The sequence below is a fragment of the Papio anubis genome, chromosome 5, assembly GCF_008728515.1.
Source record: "Papio anubis isolate 15944 chromosome 5, Panubis1.0, whole genome shotgun sequence".
NCBI classification, from domain to species: Eukaryota; Metazoa; Chordata; class Mammalia; order Primates; family Cercopithecidae; genus Papio; species Papio anubis.
In genome coordinates, this window is record NC_044980.1 from 8,331,540 (window position 1) to 8,347,525 (window position 15,986).

The 15,986-nt window shown below is 38.7% G+C and overlaps 1 protein-coding gene across 5 annotated transcripts in view; it reads right to left on the reverse strand.

The window, feature by feature from the left end:
* Nucleotides 1-15,986, reverse strand: part of SEMA5A (semaphorin 5A) — a 507,347-nt gene that overhangs the window by 193,999 nt on the left and 297,362 nt on the right. For all 5 annotated transcript variants that reach the window (XM_021939236.2, XM_021939237.2, XM_021939238.2 and 2 more), the window contains one exon: nucleotides 7,592-7,654. In XM_021939236.2, coding sequence (XP_021794928.1) covers nucleotides 7,592-7,654 — 63 coding nt within the window. The remainder of the gene's footprint in view (nucleotides 1-7,591; nucleotides 7,655-15,986) is intronic.

Genomic DNA, 15,986 nt, shown 5'->3' on the forward strand with positions numbered 1-15,986 from the left:
GATCCTCCTGCCTTGTCCTCCCAAAGTGCTGGAATTGCAGGCATGAGCCACAGTGCCCGCCAACTGTAGGTTGTTAACATCCCTGATGACCACTCGCAAGCTTGATGAAGAACCGGCATGTTGGTCAGGATGTGTGATAACCATGGTAACCACGGTGCAGCAGTTTGCCAGGGAGGGGCAGGGCACCAACTGATAGTGTCAGAAAATCAGAGAAAAAGTAAATGAGGAAAGGGACAGAATTATTTCAATGAGGGCAGAGAATGAAAGAGCATGTTCTGATCATCAAGACCATGTGAGAATACATGAAGACACCGGCTCTATTATTGGTGATGAGCCACATCGCCATGTGTCACTGGTGTGCTTCGCAGAACTGAGAGTGTGGGAAAAAAAAGAGGACGATGTCAGGGATCTGGATGATCAGGCAAGGAGGTCTGTGCAGAATCTTCATAAAATGATGGAGGGTGGCCCCAGCCCTATGGAACCCAGAGGAGCCTGTGGCAATCAGGAGCTAATGAAGGAAGGTAATAGTGTAGTTGGCCCCAGCCTTAACTAGAGGTCTGCGTTATCACCAATGATGGTAGGTGTGCTCATTCACTGAGTCCTACAGGAGCAATGTGTGGAGGTGGGTGGTATTTGAGTTTCTTCTTAACTGTCAAGAGCAGAACTCAGTCACCCAACTGGCTAAGGGCATCTCACATACTTCCCCGTTCTTACTCCCTTAAAGGCATCCTCGTGTTTCATTCACAGATTGTGAATTCCAGATGTGAATTCCAAACAAATTCATTTAAAATAATAAATGTTTTAAAAAGAGAGATTGGGACAAGTTCAACTGAAACAGAATGTGAAAACACAGGAAAAAAAAAAAGTAGAAGTATTTAGCTTTTGAGTGGAAGATAAATTTGGGAACTGGACAGTCAATACTGTGAATAAAAGGAAATGAGTGGCTGGGCACGGTGATTCCACACCTGTAATCCCAGCATTTTGGGAGGCCAAGGTAGGCAGATCACCTGAGGTCAGGAGTTCGAGACCAGCCGGGCCAACATGAAACCCCATCTCCACTAAATACAAAGAATTAGCCAGGCGTGGTAATGCATGCCTGTAATCCAATTGCTTGAACTCAGGAGGCGGAGGTTGTGGAGAGCCACTGCACTCCAGCCTGAGTGACAGAGCGAGACTCCAGAGTCTCAAAAAGAAAAAAAAAAAAAAAGGAAATCGGTAACAGTTCTAGGCTGTGTAATAATTAGTCTCCTCTTGATGGTGTTTTGAAAACTCAAATTCTCTCACAGATCTACTGGCAACTCACTTTGCCAATCTCTGTTTCAAATGTGGCCTTTCCATGGGTTACCTGAACTTGCTTGAAGTACTGCTTGGAGTCACCTATTTTAAAGTAGAGTCATAATGTACAAACCCTTTAGGATATTCTTTTAAAGGTTTCTCTTATAAATCACCATACTTAAACGTCTATGATTTTCCTTTTATCATCTAAGAATTTTTTCTTCTAGCCCATTTCCATACCTTGAAAATGGGTGAAGAGGATTTAATGAGTTCCGATTTTCTAAGAAGTCACAGTGTACATCTCCAAGGCCTCTAGTGGCTTGCTGTCACATGGCTTCTAGGGTTGATAATGAGAGTCATCTGTCTACATTTTGATCACGGCACTTGAACATTAAAACGACCCATGTGGGCCTGTGACCCACAGATGGATCAACCTTTCCTTCACTTCAAGGCAATTAATAGCCGAGGTGCATGGTTGCTGACTCATAGAAAGGGCTTTTAGATGGAGACTGGCCGATACCCACTTGGTCTCAAGGACACAAGGCCCACGCCCCAGCACAGAAAACACGTTTTAGGGCTGTTTTCTTAATGAATTAATTGGTTTTGTCATACAGCATTTCATGATTTTTTTTTTTTTTAAACAGGTATGTTCTGTGGATCTCTCAGGTGTCTCTTCAGCAACACCCAGCCCATTGCCCAACCCATTAATTTTAGGGAGGAAAAGATAAGGGTGAGAAGCTGACAGCCTTTATGTTAATCATAGTGTTCACAGTGAAAGCAATGTGTCCTCTTCATAATGTGTTATCCTTGTCAGCATCAAAGTGCTGAAGAAAAGCAATTTATAGGAATTGCATGAGCCTTTCAAAGTGGAACCCACATCAGCCTAAGTCATGATGACCTGGTGACTCTTGCAAAACCATACCTAACCCAATCAGATGCATATGTGTATGTGTGTGTGTATAAAGGGTGTGTCTATATAACTGTATACATGTATTACTTGTGAATATATGCACATGCATATAACAGATGCAATATGCACAGATAAACACACATATATATATTACATGCTATGTAATGTATTGATATATAAAATATACTATACTGTATATATGTACATACTCTATTTTCAACTGAGCTGACTTCATGGGAAACCTTTTTGGGCACCTCAATTAAAAAAAATAAAATTAGGTGTGCATAATCTAAGTTTAACCTAATGTTAGTATTTAACCTAAAGTATTCTCAATTTTTAAAGCAATTACACAAAATAAAAGCGGGCTACAATGTGTCCCATGTATTGGTTAACTCACAGCTTTCAAAATATTGGCACTTAGGTACAAAATGTCAAGATCCAGGCCTACACCAGCAGGTTCTCAGGCAGTATGTGTCGTGAGTTTCTTCTCCTATTCACTAGGAGTTTACCTCTTTAAAAGCATAATTTGACAACTTGGTGAATAGGAACACAGGATATTACAGGGAGAACAATATACATAGCTCTGGATTCTAATCAAAACTCTCCCACTAACTAGCAAAATAATTCTAGGAACTTGGTGTCAAAAATCCTGAAATGAGATCATGAACAAAAACTTTTGAAAATTACAAAGTGTAATAGAAGCATACAGCGGCTCTTTCATTCCCATAATAATCAGCTGTGTTTCCTTTGTACGGTTCCTAAATGTCAGAGTGGGAGGAACATCGGTTCAGACATAATAGCCCAACACACACAAGGAACTCTTGTTAGGTCGTGAGAGAATTGACTATTTGTGTTTAAAATAATATTTGTGTAAAAGATACTTAAATAGTTATAGAATTCAATTTCTATAATGCTATGTCCAGAAGAACTAAATACAACAGGTTTTATTATAAGTTTTTGAATCCATAAAAACAGATTCCCCACCCCTACTTTTTTTTTTCCATGAAATATTTAAGCCATTGCAGGCAAAGGCACTCCCTCTTTTCCAAGTGAGCTGAGCATTTTCTAAATAAAATAGAACACAAACTTGACAAGGGCTTGGCAGCTTCCGTACCTACCTTCTTTTTAAACCTGACTCGAATAAAAAATCTGGATAACTTCTCTTGACCCTAATTCCCTAAATTATACTTTTAATGGATTACGTGTGAAATCGTATCTGTGTCTGGACACAGACATCCCAGGGAAACAGGGGGAAATCTGTCATCTCTACTCTCCTCCGCTCTGCAGCAAGCTGAGGAATGCTCCCATCAGAGCACCAAGTGGGTACAGGCAGGGGGAAATCTGTCATCTCTACTCTCCTCCGCTCTGCAGCAAGCTGAGGAATGCTCCCATCAGAGCACCAAGTGGGTACAGGCAGTGTCCTCCCTGCAGACCCAGCCACCTCCTTCCAGGCAAGCATTCCAGCTCAGCTCTGTAGCTAAACGCATTATGTGTAGAAGCACAGACCACTTTTCTCAGAGTAGGAAATAAAACAACTTCAGTTTAAATTGCTGGCATTTTTCTCATTTCTGAGATGTCACATTTTGCATTATTCTTTTTATTTCAGGGAGAAGGGAAACTTTGTGATTCTGAAGTTCTCATAAGAACTTCAGCATAAGCAAAACTACAAAACAGCTGAATTCGCCATCTAAGCTCATGACCACTAAGAAAAGTCTTAATGCCATTCACCCAAAGAGACGTTACCTATCAGCTAAATTGACTGTGAGAATGTTCTCTGAATTGGCTCCTAGAACTGTCAAAATGGGGAAATGTGGGTTGTCTGAATTATGAGTTTGGGGGCAGTCCTTTGGAGGCTGCATTTGGCCCAGTTGCCCCTGTTCATAGGGGCTGCCTTGTTTCTTTCCCTTCTCTGTCCCAGGAGCTGGGCTTGGTCACCCAGGTTGGTCACATCATGGTCACTGTTCAGTTACTATGTTAAGAAAGAAAGAGAGATGCCAAATAAGAAAGAGGAACTTGTAAAGGTTGATGAAGATCCCTCTCCTCTCACCACCCATGCACCAGCCCAGTGCTGTCTAGACTGACATGTTTGTTTAGCTACTGCATCATTTTTCTACACAGGAACTTCCAATGCACACAGCTCTGCTACATAAACTGAGTTCTACTTCAAAGCAGCAGAAGTTATTTAAACTCTCTGTGAATTTATCAATATACTTAATGCAACCTAAAAGAACGTGTGATTCATCTTTCTCAGAGTATATGGTGCTTGACACTCATCTTCATCTGTCTTACTATATTAGTGTTCAAAAATCCACTCACCAATGCAATTTGAGTCAATTAATAATTACTGATTTCCCATTATTTTTAATCCATTAGAACCCAAAGCATGTGAAACATAAAGGTTTGATTTTATTTGAAAATATTTGTTGCCCTCATTTGTTTTCTGTGTATCAAGAAAATTCAATTAAGTATAGTAACGATTGGTCTCCTCTGTGAATTGAGGGTATATTACCTACTGGTCACAAAAGATGGCCTTTTCCTAATAGTTCTCTGGGTTCAATTTACTGAAGTTCTAAGCTCCAAACAACCAATGATCATGGCTTAAGGCAAAACGTGGGCTAGTTCTGCTTCAGCAGAAGCAAATTTTCACCCCAAGTAGAAATAATCAATTAGCAAAAGGCAACCACACAGATTCTTTGTAAATTATGAACTCCCAGACTATGAGGCTACATGACATAATCTGATGCTTTGCTTTAGTAGGACAAGGAGTACAAGGAGACTGAAGCTCATAGAGGGGAAGGGAGTTAACTGTTAATTTTTTAAACGTCTTTGTAACAAATATATACATGTAATCTAGATGAAATATGAGAGCACTCTAGGAAGCATAAAAATAAAAACAAACAATGTAAAAGTGACAAATAAATTTACAATTTTGGAAATCAAAGCAGGGATTCCCAACCAGGTCAATGTCTGGCAATGTGTTTCCTGCCATGTACAGAATCACTGCCATGTCGAAGAACAATCTGGCCCCAAATATCAATAATGACGAGGATGAGAAACCCTAAAGTTCACTGCCTGGTGTGGGCTTCTCATGTTCATCCACTCATCCAGTGGAACATCTTTAAACGTTCACCGTGGGCTGGGTGTGTTAAGATCGGATGAGGAAATAGCACTGGAACCTGGGAGAGGGAAGGAGGGTGGGGACCATCAGGTTTGGGCTATCAGCTAAACATTTTCAGAACAGACACTGATGAAAAGTGTGCATCAAAAATCTCTGTTGCTAGGTTGCTCAAACCTGAATAGTGCTTATTGGTGTGCCCATAGGACCCAGAAAGAAAGAAGAGGAGATGGAAGAGCAAAGTACCAAAAGATAAAGACAAGAAGAAAGAGGTGAGAAAAAGCAAGAGGGAGAGCTAGATCACTGTATTAGTGTGTCCTCACACTGCTAATACCCGAGACTGGGTAATTTTAAAGGAAAAAGGTTTAATGGACTCACAGTTCCACATGACTGGGGAGTCCTCAAAATCACTGCAGAAAATGAAAGGGAAGCAAGACACATCTTACATGGCAGCTGGCAAGAGAGCTTGTGCAGGGGAACTCCCCTTTGAAACCATCAGACGTTGTGAGACTCATTCAATATCATGAGAACAGCACAGGAAAGCCCCACTCCCATCATTCAATTACCATCCACCAGGTCCCTTCCAGGACACATGGGAATTATGAGAGCTACAATTCAAGATGGAGTTTGGGTGGGGGACACAGTCAAACCATATCAGGCGTCACACGGAGCACCCCCTGGGAGGCGCTGATATCCCCAGGCAAGGCCCACTGCAGGCCTTGAGAGCCTGGAAGGGTGGCGCTTGCATCAGTGAATCTTACTAGTCGAAACAAAGAAATCCATCTTTCCACCCCTCACTTCATATACGTCTGACTCTCCAGGTCCCATCTCATTCCTTAGCACAGGTGGTCTTATTTAAAGGACTGTGCTCTGACCAGTGAAGTGGGGCCGAGGGTGGAGCCACACAACCCCCACACTCAGACTCAAACACCACAGGGAGGAAAAAGGAAACTACTTAGAAATCACTTCTTCAAAAGTTCTATACATCATTTCTACAAACTCACCAAGAAGGTTATGGGGGTCCCCAATGTGCGGGTTTTGTATTATTTATTTATTTTGGGGAGCATTTGAAGATACCAGATTCGAATTCTTTGACAATTGGAGTACCTTTAAATCTCCTTATATCTCTGATTATTTATCTCAGAGGCCTTTTCTGAGGTTAAATATCTTCCAGAAAATAGCCTTCATCAATTCTTGCTTTATCTCCCCCTTGTCTCCAAGTGTTTCCCTGGCTAAGACTGCATCTTCCTCCTCCTCTTCTTCCTACTCCTTTATTCAGGGTTGGGAAACCCCATAACAAAGCTGGCTGACACCTGCCTCAGTATCTGACTCCCACAGCCATTCAGTTAAAAGGCAGGGAAGCAGACAATGAAATTGGGTAAAACAAGGTACATAACACTCTTTTATAAATACAGAAAGGGGAGGATCTTTTGCCAGTGCTCTCTGCTTTTGCTATAGTTTTTTCCCCAAGCTCTTGGTCCTGGGACCGACTTTGCAAGGCAAGCCCTCTTTTCTACTCTGTGTATAACTGCTGTCTTCTGTAACCCAAAGCATAATTCACCACTGGAAAAGTCCGTGCTCCAATAAAATGTAAGACGATCACTAACAGAGTAAGACACAGTGAGCCTGTGCACAAGCTGCAGAAGAATTTCCTCAAGTTGATCATGAATAATTTTCTCAAAGACACATAGTCTTCCTGGAAAGGCAAAGAATCACGCATCTTTTTGAGCCAGACAAACATTTGAAAGAAGCCTGCAACATGTACAATTGCTTAAGAAACACATTTCCAACCTTAGCTATAAACTGTGCATTCTATAGGAACATGGGATGTAGATTTTAGTATGAAACGAGAATTTATTATAAAGAATATGTTAAGATACATTATAAAGAATCAATCACAAATATTTTACATAATAATTTCATTTATCATATCATTACTTTCTAGATTTAGTTGTAAAGTATGAAAGAAGGAATTTAAAACATTTTAAAAATTCAGGCCCATATTTTTTCCAGTGCTATCAATCAATTAATTTCTTATCTTAGTCTAATAACATAAAGGACAAATTAGCTCTGATCTTCTTGTGTTCTGAATCCTTTTTGGAAGTGATTGATTATTGTGGTTAATTTTAATTTATATTGAAAACTTGAGGATATACCATATACATATTTTGAATCTTGCTTTTTTCACTTTTCATGGCATCATAATCAAGAATACTCTTCTTATCAATGTGCTTTATATAGTGCAGAGTCCTTCAAAACAGGGTGATGGCTGCTCATAATTGCATCCTTACCTTTGATTTGCCTTTGCTGTAACAGGCCTTCTTGGTAGCTTCATCACACTCCCATTCCACAGCCTGTAGAAAATACCAAGACAATAGCAGCTATCATGGTTTTGACTGAATAAAAGGGAAAATATAAATAAGGCACTGGTAACCAGATTAGGAAATATGGCTGCACCCTAGCAGCAACATTTTCACACTCAGAGAATTTACACCAAATACATGAAATTTATCCATGGGCTTAGATTTAGCTCTGAAATTGAGGAACAAGGACCTTCCCCCTTACTATTTGCTTTTAGGTAGTAATGATGTGATGTTTAGATCTAGTCACTGTTAGAAAAGAACTACGAGTTGGTAGAAATGATTGCTTCGGTGAAACCATAGAATAGACCCAGACGAGGCTTAAAGGAGAGGCCTTGAGACAAGATAATTTAAATATTCATTTTAACATTTATATTTTATTCAAATAATACGTCATTTATAAATAGTCATAGATAACGAAGAATGATTTTGCGTATCCTTACTACCAAGATACACCTGTAAATGATAATCAATCAATAGATAGCTCAGGCAAAGAACATAGCTAGGATTTTTCCCCCACAGCAGTCATTTTCATACTGTTATTAACTCTGACTAAATATTTAGAGCTACAGCTTTAAAATATTTTTTCTCAGAATTTCCAAATCTCACTTATGCTGATTAATTTGCTATGTGTGCTTTCACGTCTGATGCTAACTCACAAATGAAATACGTGATTAGTGAAGAACACAGACAGGGCTTGCTTTACAGAAAGGATGCCTGCAAACATCCATGGCCTAGCTCTCGTGAATAGTTTTTTGTGCAAATTGAGGCATCTGGGCTTTTCTTTTTTCTTTTCTATCATTGTATAGAGTGTGAACTTTTATAGGCTAAAAATATTTTCTCCATACTCCACACCTGTTATTACAATTATTTTCTATTTTACTATTAAAATTGGATTTCTGAAGGATCAGAAATGTGCAGTAATTCAATCATTAACATAAAGACATTTTGAGATAGAGACTTTTTTCTGTTAATTTGAACTAATGTCAAATAATAAACTAAACCAAAAGTTACCTAGTGTCAAATCATATGAAGGAAAATAATGGCTTCACCCTTATTTCTAGTAAGAATTTTTTTTTCCTAATTATCCAAACTTGGGAGAATAATAAAGTCAGGCTAACACCATTCTCTAATATCTTCTGCCTTCCAAAGAATGTTACGTAACAGAATTAAATCATAAAACACTGCATCTTGCATAATTTATGTTACTTGGCAAATGGGAGTCCATAAGAAAAGTATTCTAGAGAGAATCACTTCAGTGTCTTTGAAACCAAAACAATGATATAACTGTTTTCCCTTGTGCAGACTTGAAGATTTTTGTCAATGTCAACATCTGATAAGAGAATTTGTTAATTCCTCCTGTATTGCTTCCCTGTTCATAATGTTTGATGGCAACAATAAAGTCACAGCTAGTCAGCATCTGATGCAAACACATGACTTGAATTCCATACCAGGATGACAAATATTTTCATGAAAAGCAATGACACCTCCAGAGAAAACAGCCTCCCATACAGTTGCATAACTATATCCCCATGAAGTGCAGATAAAATAAATGAAAATAAATGCACTGTTGTTCATCTGATTTGACCTTCAGTATATTCCTTTCTTAGATCTCTTTACAAAATATCACTCTGTTGTTTGTATTTAAGTAGATATCCACCTCTTGGCCTTTACTTAAAACAGTATTGAGGACTGATTAAAACAGTATTGAGGATTGAAAGAATATGATATATTCTTTCAGCAGAGTAAACCTCATTATAACTTTGATTGTATATGGCCAGAGCATTTAGTATTACATGTCACCAAGAGGAACTGCTGTTAGACAATTACTAGGAAAACTACACAGTGAAATACTTTAGATAAAGAGTCATTCACGTGGCTTTCATTGGTCTAGTGATTTTGTTAAAAGTTAAATAATAATGTTCTCTTCCATAAACATGAAAGCTATGAAGAGAAGGATTAGTCCCAGGGCTAACGGAAAAGAATATTTACCAAATGCCATCAAAATTGTTCAGATCCTGCCGCTAAAATGGCAAACAAACAGCTTCACAAGTCTACCTAATGCCCAAACTTTATATTTTCAAGATAAATATTGGCCAAAGATTGAAAGGGAAAATAGGAGAAGAAAGAATGTGAGAGTTTTTAAAAATATTTCATTACTTTATCCAGCATACCAAAAAATAACAACTGCTCTTACAAGTTTATTAGACCCATAATAAATAGGACAAATCTTACAGATTTTCTGAAGATAGTGATTAGAAAGAAAAAAAATTTATTTCCTAAGGCATTTTATTACAGTCTCACTAGCTTGCCTATAATATTCAAATCCAGAATTAATTAAAGACCATGATTGTACAGCTTTTCTGTTCACTTTCTACCTGAATAGAGAACAGGATAAAGGGAAATTTTATATTAAGAATGGAACTTTACTTATTCCAGAAGACAGCAGGAATATATACATATTATTGGATAGCACAGAATTTGAAAAGGAATAGAATGGAGAAAAGTGCCTTTTCCAGATTATACTAGAATAGGATGTTCCAGATTCATCCCATAGTGTCCTTCTATTCACTAGGTCAGTTAGACTTTGCCCATTTCATTAGTGGACAGACTTGAAACTTAAAAAAAAAAAAAAAAAATTCCATCAGAGACAAATAAGAGTATCAATGAACCTCTTCTCTATGGGATCTTATTTCTCACAGTGACCCATTTTTCTGTTTGAAATTAGGCTGTGTTTTAACCTGGTCACAACTTCCTTATTCTTCTAGATCCATTCTAATGAACTAAATACCTTTTAATCAAGCCTTCTCTTTCATTTATCAGTGAAGATTTTTATTCTTTCATGTATCGTGATTATAGAACAAATCTCACTACTGATTTGAGAAGTCACCTTTCCACTTGTATTCAAATTTATTTAAAGATTTTTTCCCGCCAACCCAAACCTATGTTTACAATAGTCAAAACAAGCGCTAAAGCGTTTTACATTTCAGATCTCAACCCAACGTTCATAGTCTCATTTCTTGAGTCTCCCTTTTAAAAATATTTAATTTTTGTCATCTTTTGTCTTTTTCTGTTTCAGGATAGCCCAGTAGAGAAAAGAAGTATTTCTACTGTATGCTATTCAATACTTTGTCTGCATTATATATTTCAGCAGCAGACATATAGCAGAAATATTGTGGTTACTTGAATATTCAAAGATTAGTAATAGTAGGCAGTGAGTCTGAAACATCTACATTTTAAAAGACACAATGATTCCTGTTTGTAGTAAATTTTTTTTCTGTAAATACATACAAATAAAACCTGTACTACTCAGCAACTCACAGAAATTTTGCTTCATGCAAATGCATTATCTCCTTTATTTAACAAATATTCATTAAGCATCTACAAATGGAAGACACTCTTCTATGTAATTGACAGAAGGAAAAACAGACATAGAGACACACATGAGATATTAATTTACAATACAGCATAAGTGTATTCCATCAGCCTAGACAGAATTATGTTAAATCTGAAGAGTCAACAGTGTTCATTTTCATTGCTCTAGTAGCCATATGCAAGTTAATCTCAGATCCAGTGACACACTCTGACTTAAAATATTAGATTTCAGGATGGGACAAACATACAAAGAGAGCTACAAAAACAAACAAACAAACAACAACAACAACAAAAAAACACAGAAGAGGCTTATGGAAAACCTATTTTATATCTGCATAAATCCTGGGGATGCAATGAAGCCCCCACTGTTTCAAGATACAGCACCCATTGGGCCGTGTTGCACACAGACATACTATGGTTAGAATAAAGGGAACTGTGATCTCAAGAGTAAATCAGATGCAGAAAAGAAAAAGAGATTGGCTCTTTTTATATATGTGTTACACACATACAAATCCACAGTTCTCAGAAGTATATAAACAAAGCTGTGTATTATCACACTCCACCACCAGATAAGCTAATTAGATAGGGACCAGCAAAGGCAGACACTTCATAAAAATGAAGAGAACAACATTCTAGGCAAATGGGCTACTACTCTTTCAGCAGATGGCTTTGCTAATTAGATACTGGCAAAAGATAACATTAAACAAAACTAGTTTAATTACACAACGCCAAAAATTAACAATCACCTGAGGGCTTTCTTTTTTCCTATGTTTACATTCATATTCTTATGTCATGTATTCTGCGATGTGCTGGGAAATGTTACATTGCCATGGCAATTATAAACAAATCGTCAGGGTATGCAAGACTATATCTTTGTTCAAAAATGTAACAAAATCCAAGTGAGTTGGAACTAGAAACAACTGTGATTGGACTTGAATGAAATGTTAATCTATAACAGTAACTTTGAGAGAGGACATCTTTGCTAATTATAATACCATCAAGGTCACACGTGTCAGGGTCCTAGAATGGTGTGCATTGAACAAAAAAAGGCAGTAAATGTGTTAGTCAATTTGGAAGGATTTGTTCGATGTTCCTCTGCCTTTACTTCCTAGTGGATATTCAATGTGTTTATTATTTTTTCATATTAATTTTCAGTATACTTGCATTTCCATCCATGTCAAATACAAGCAAGTACAATTATAACCTCAAAATCAAAAGACTAGCCAAACATCTTATGTTCTCACTGATATGTGGAAGCTAAGCTATTAGTAATGTAAAGGCAAAAGAATGATACACTAGACTTTGAGGACCTACAGGAAGAACGGGAGGGGGGTGACGGATAAAAGACAACAAACGTGTGCAGCATATACTGCTCGGGCAATGGGTGCACCAAGATCTCACAAATCTCCACTAAACAACTCACTTATGTAACCAAATACTTCCTCTACCCCACTAACATATGGGAAAATAAATTTTTGAAAAAAATGATCAATGTCAACATTTAGAAATTAAAAGACTGGAAGAGCACTAGAGTCATATCATCCCACTATTTCTTGATTCTCATACACTGCCATCATCTAAAATTAGAAGAAATATCTTAACCTTACAGATACCTATGAAATGTGTTCTAATAATCTTTAAAGCCCTTATGCTAATGTCCGAGATTTTATTACACATAATAACATCACGTTAAACTTGCATTGATAAGGAACTGCAGAGTGGTGCTCCTAGCCCGTTGAATGCTCCCAGCCCGTTGAATGTTCGGTTTTCTAATTGGGAGTTGACAATGTATTCATTCCCTAGAGCTGTTATGAGAAACTACCACAAACTGGGTGGCTTTAAGGACAGAAATTTATTCTTACAGTTCTGGAGGCTCATTGGCAGGGTTGACTCTGACTGAAAACTCTGAGGGAGAATCTGTCTGGGCCTCCCTCCCAGCCCCTGGGGTCTGCCGCTGATCTGTGGTACGACCTTGGCTTACTGGGCATCACTGCAATCTCTGCCTCACTCATCGCATAGTGTTCTCCCTGTGTCTTTCTTTGTCCAAATGTTCTTCTTCTTATAAGGACACCGGCCACTGGATTAAGGCCCATTGTAGTCCAGCAATGACCTCATCTTAACTAATGACATCTAGAAAGACTTTTTTAAAATAAGATCATATTCTGAGAATCTGTGCGGACATGAGTTTTGGGTGGATACGCTATAACCCAGTACAAACAGTGTGGCATAAGAGATTTGGAGAACCAATTCATAGTCACAAATTAGGGTCATTGCTCTGCCACAAATTAGTTGCCAATTCTTAAGCAAAATAATGGTAACAATTTATTAAACTTGTGATGTGCTAGCTACAGTGCTAAATGCTTTCTATACACTTACCTCGTTGAATGTGAGAGGTACTATTATAATCAGATTTTGGATGAGGACTTTGGGTAAATAACTTGCCAAAGGCCCCAAAGTATTAAGTGGCAGCCCCAGGATTGGCACTTTATAACTTGATCTGGAGCCTGTTATCTGAACTACTTTCCTGCTATTTAAATTACCGAATTAAGTACCCCTTGTTACCTGATTTTTACAGTGTCTTTGTTTTCCACCCCATAATTTAGAAAAATATATATCTGAAGCACAGAAATTTGTGCATGTCTAAGTTCAGAGCTGTTGGCATTCAGTAAATATTAATCAAAAAAGCCATCAATTCCCTTGTCAGAGAATGTATTCATGTTTAAAGCCTCTGGGACCATTCACAGCCCTAGTATCGATTTTAAAAGGACCATGATTTGTCTAATGAAACTCTAAAGTCAAGAAAGGTACAGCCAGGGTATGATATACGAATCTTGGGTTGGTTTTGTGAAATTAAACATCTTATGTATAAGAACAGTTGGTTCCTGACACAGCAGCAATGTCCAGATTTCAAAATTCAGTCTGAAGATCCATCACTCTTCTATTAAGCCCTCCCGGGGCTTCCCACTCCTCCTGGATTAAGAGCCAAAGTCATCTAGAAAATTCTGCCATGTCCAGGTACTTATTTCCTAGTGCCCCTACCCCATTATTTTATGGGTGGCATGGGTTTCTCAGCGTGGTTTCTGAATAAAGCAGACACATTTTCTATGGCCTGTGGACCTACTGGCCCCATTACCTGGAATACCTTCCTCCAGATGCCTACCTAGCTAATGCCTGTGCCTCCTATGTACCTTTGTTCAAGGGTGAGCTCCTTGCCGGACCCTCTGTAGCCATATATGTATATGTGAAACTGCTGTTTGCCTCCCCCTTTCTCACCAGAAAGCAAACTGCACTTGGGCAGGCAGCTTGGCTGCTTGGTACACTTCTGTGTCTGCAGCACCTAGGACAGTGCCTCACATACAAGTACTCAATACGTAGTTGTTAAACAAATGAATGGATGTATTAATAGAATGCCCTACATCCATGCCCTTGGAAGTAGCTCAGGTGTCCTTCTAGAGACCCCCTATAGAATGGGCACATGAGGCTTGTCAGCCCTTGAGCTGGTTGGGTGAGCCTACCGCGTGTTGCACCTCTGTGGCAAAAACATACCACAAGAATTTCTCTTCCGCACTTCAATTTGCCCTGACACTGGGAAGAAGAATATGAATGTATCTGCTCTGGGAAGACAGAAAGGGAAGGATCAGAGCAAAGATTTTACTACTTTTTCAGCAGTAGACATTTTTTTTAAGTAACGTCTTAAGCCTAATCTCAAACAAAAGGAGATAAAAGTGGTACAGTATTCCCCTTGTTTGCAGTTTTACTTCTTGATACCACGGTCAACTGAAGTTCAAAAATATGAAATGGAACATTCCAGAAGCAAACAATTCCTAAGTTTTAAATCGTGGACCATTCTGAGTAGCTTGGTGAAATCTCAAGCCGCCCCACTCCATCCCGCCTGGGGAAATGAAGGATTCCTTTTTCTAGAGTATTCACACCTCTATGTTCCTGCCCATTAGTCATTTAGGAGCCCTCTCAGTTATCAGATTAAAAAAGCATAGCACACACAGTGTTCAGCACTATCAGAGGGTTCAGGCATTCCCTGGGGGTCTTGGAACATAACCCCCGTAGATAAGAGAGGGACTACTATATTATGTCAAAGTCATGTTTTAAGTGCAAAATTATAATACTAAGTCATTAGAAAAATGTGAGGCCAAGTGACTGCTGAGTCATAACACCCTCGGTATCCAAGCATTTCTGTAGTTTGCTTTGGTTGCCTACTTTTGAAAAAACCACAAATTTATAAAAATTAATAGTTATAAACAATACCACTTTGAATCTCAGTAAATTTGGAGTATAAGTTGAAATGACAGCGGACACCTTATTCCATACTCTATAATAAACCAGGTAAGCCAAGTCACAGTAAAAGTTCATTTACTGAGTGAAGGATTCTAAAGTCTTAAAATTCTGTACGTGGTATACATTGGTATAAGTGTTTGGTTTTTGGTTTGTTTGTTTTGAGATGGAGTCTCGCTCTGTCGCCCAGGCTGGAGTGCAGTGGTCGGATCTCAGCACACTGCCAGCTCCGCCTCCTGGGTTCACGCCATTCTCCTGCCTCAGCCTCCCGAGTAGCTGGGACTACAGGTGCCCGCCACCATGCCCAGCTAGTTTTTTTTGTATTTTTAGTAGAGACGGGGTTTCACCGTGTTAGCCAGGATGGTCTCAATCTCCTGACCTCGTGATCTGCCCGCCTAGGCCTCCCAAAGTGCTGGGATTACAGGCATGAGCCACGGCGCCCTGCCAAGTGTTTCTTAAATAATCAGATTAAAGTAATATATCGTCTCAAATCCCTGAAGCACCTCTAGAATCTGAGGGTTCTGAGAAACACAGTTGGCAAGTCACTGTTTTAAGGAACCAAATTTATCTGATAAGAAATGTTGGGGCTGGACCTGGGGTCAGACAGAGAAAAACGAAGTGATGGAAGATGACATTATAATGATCCTGGTATAAAATTGAA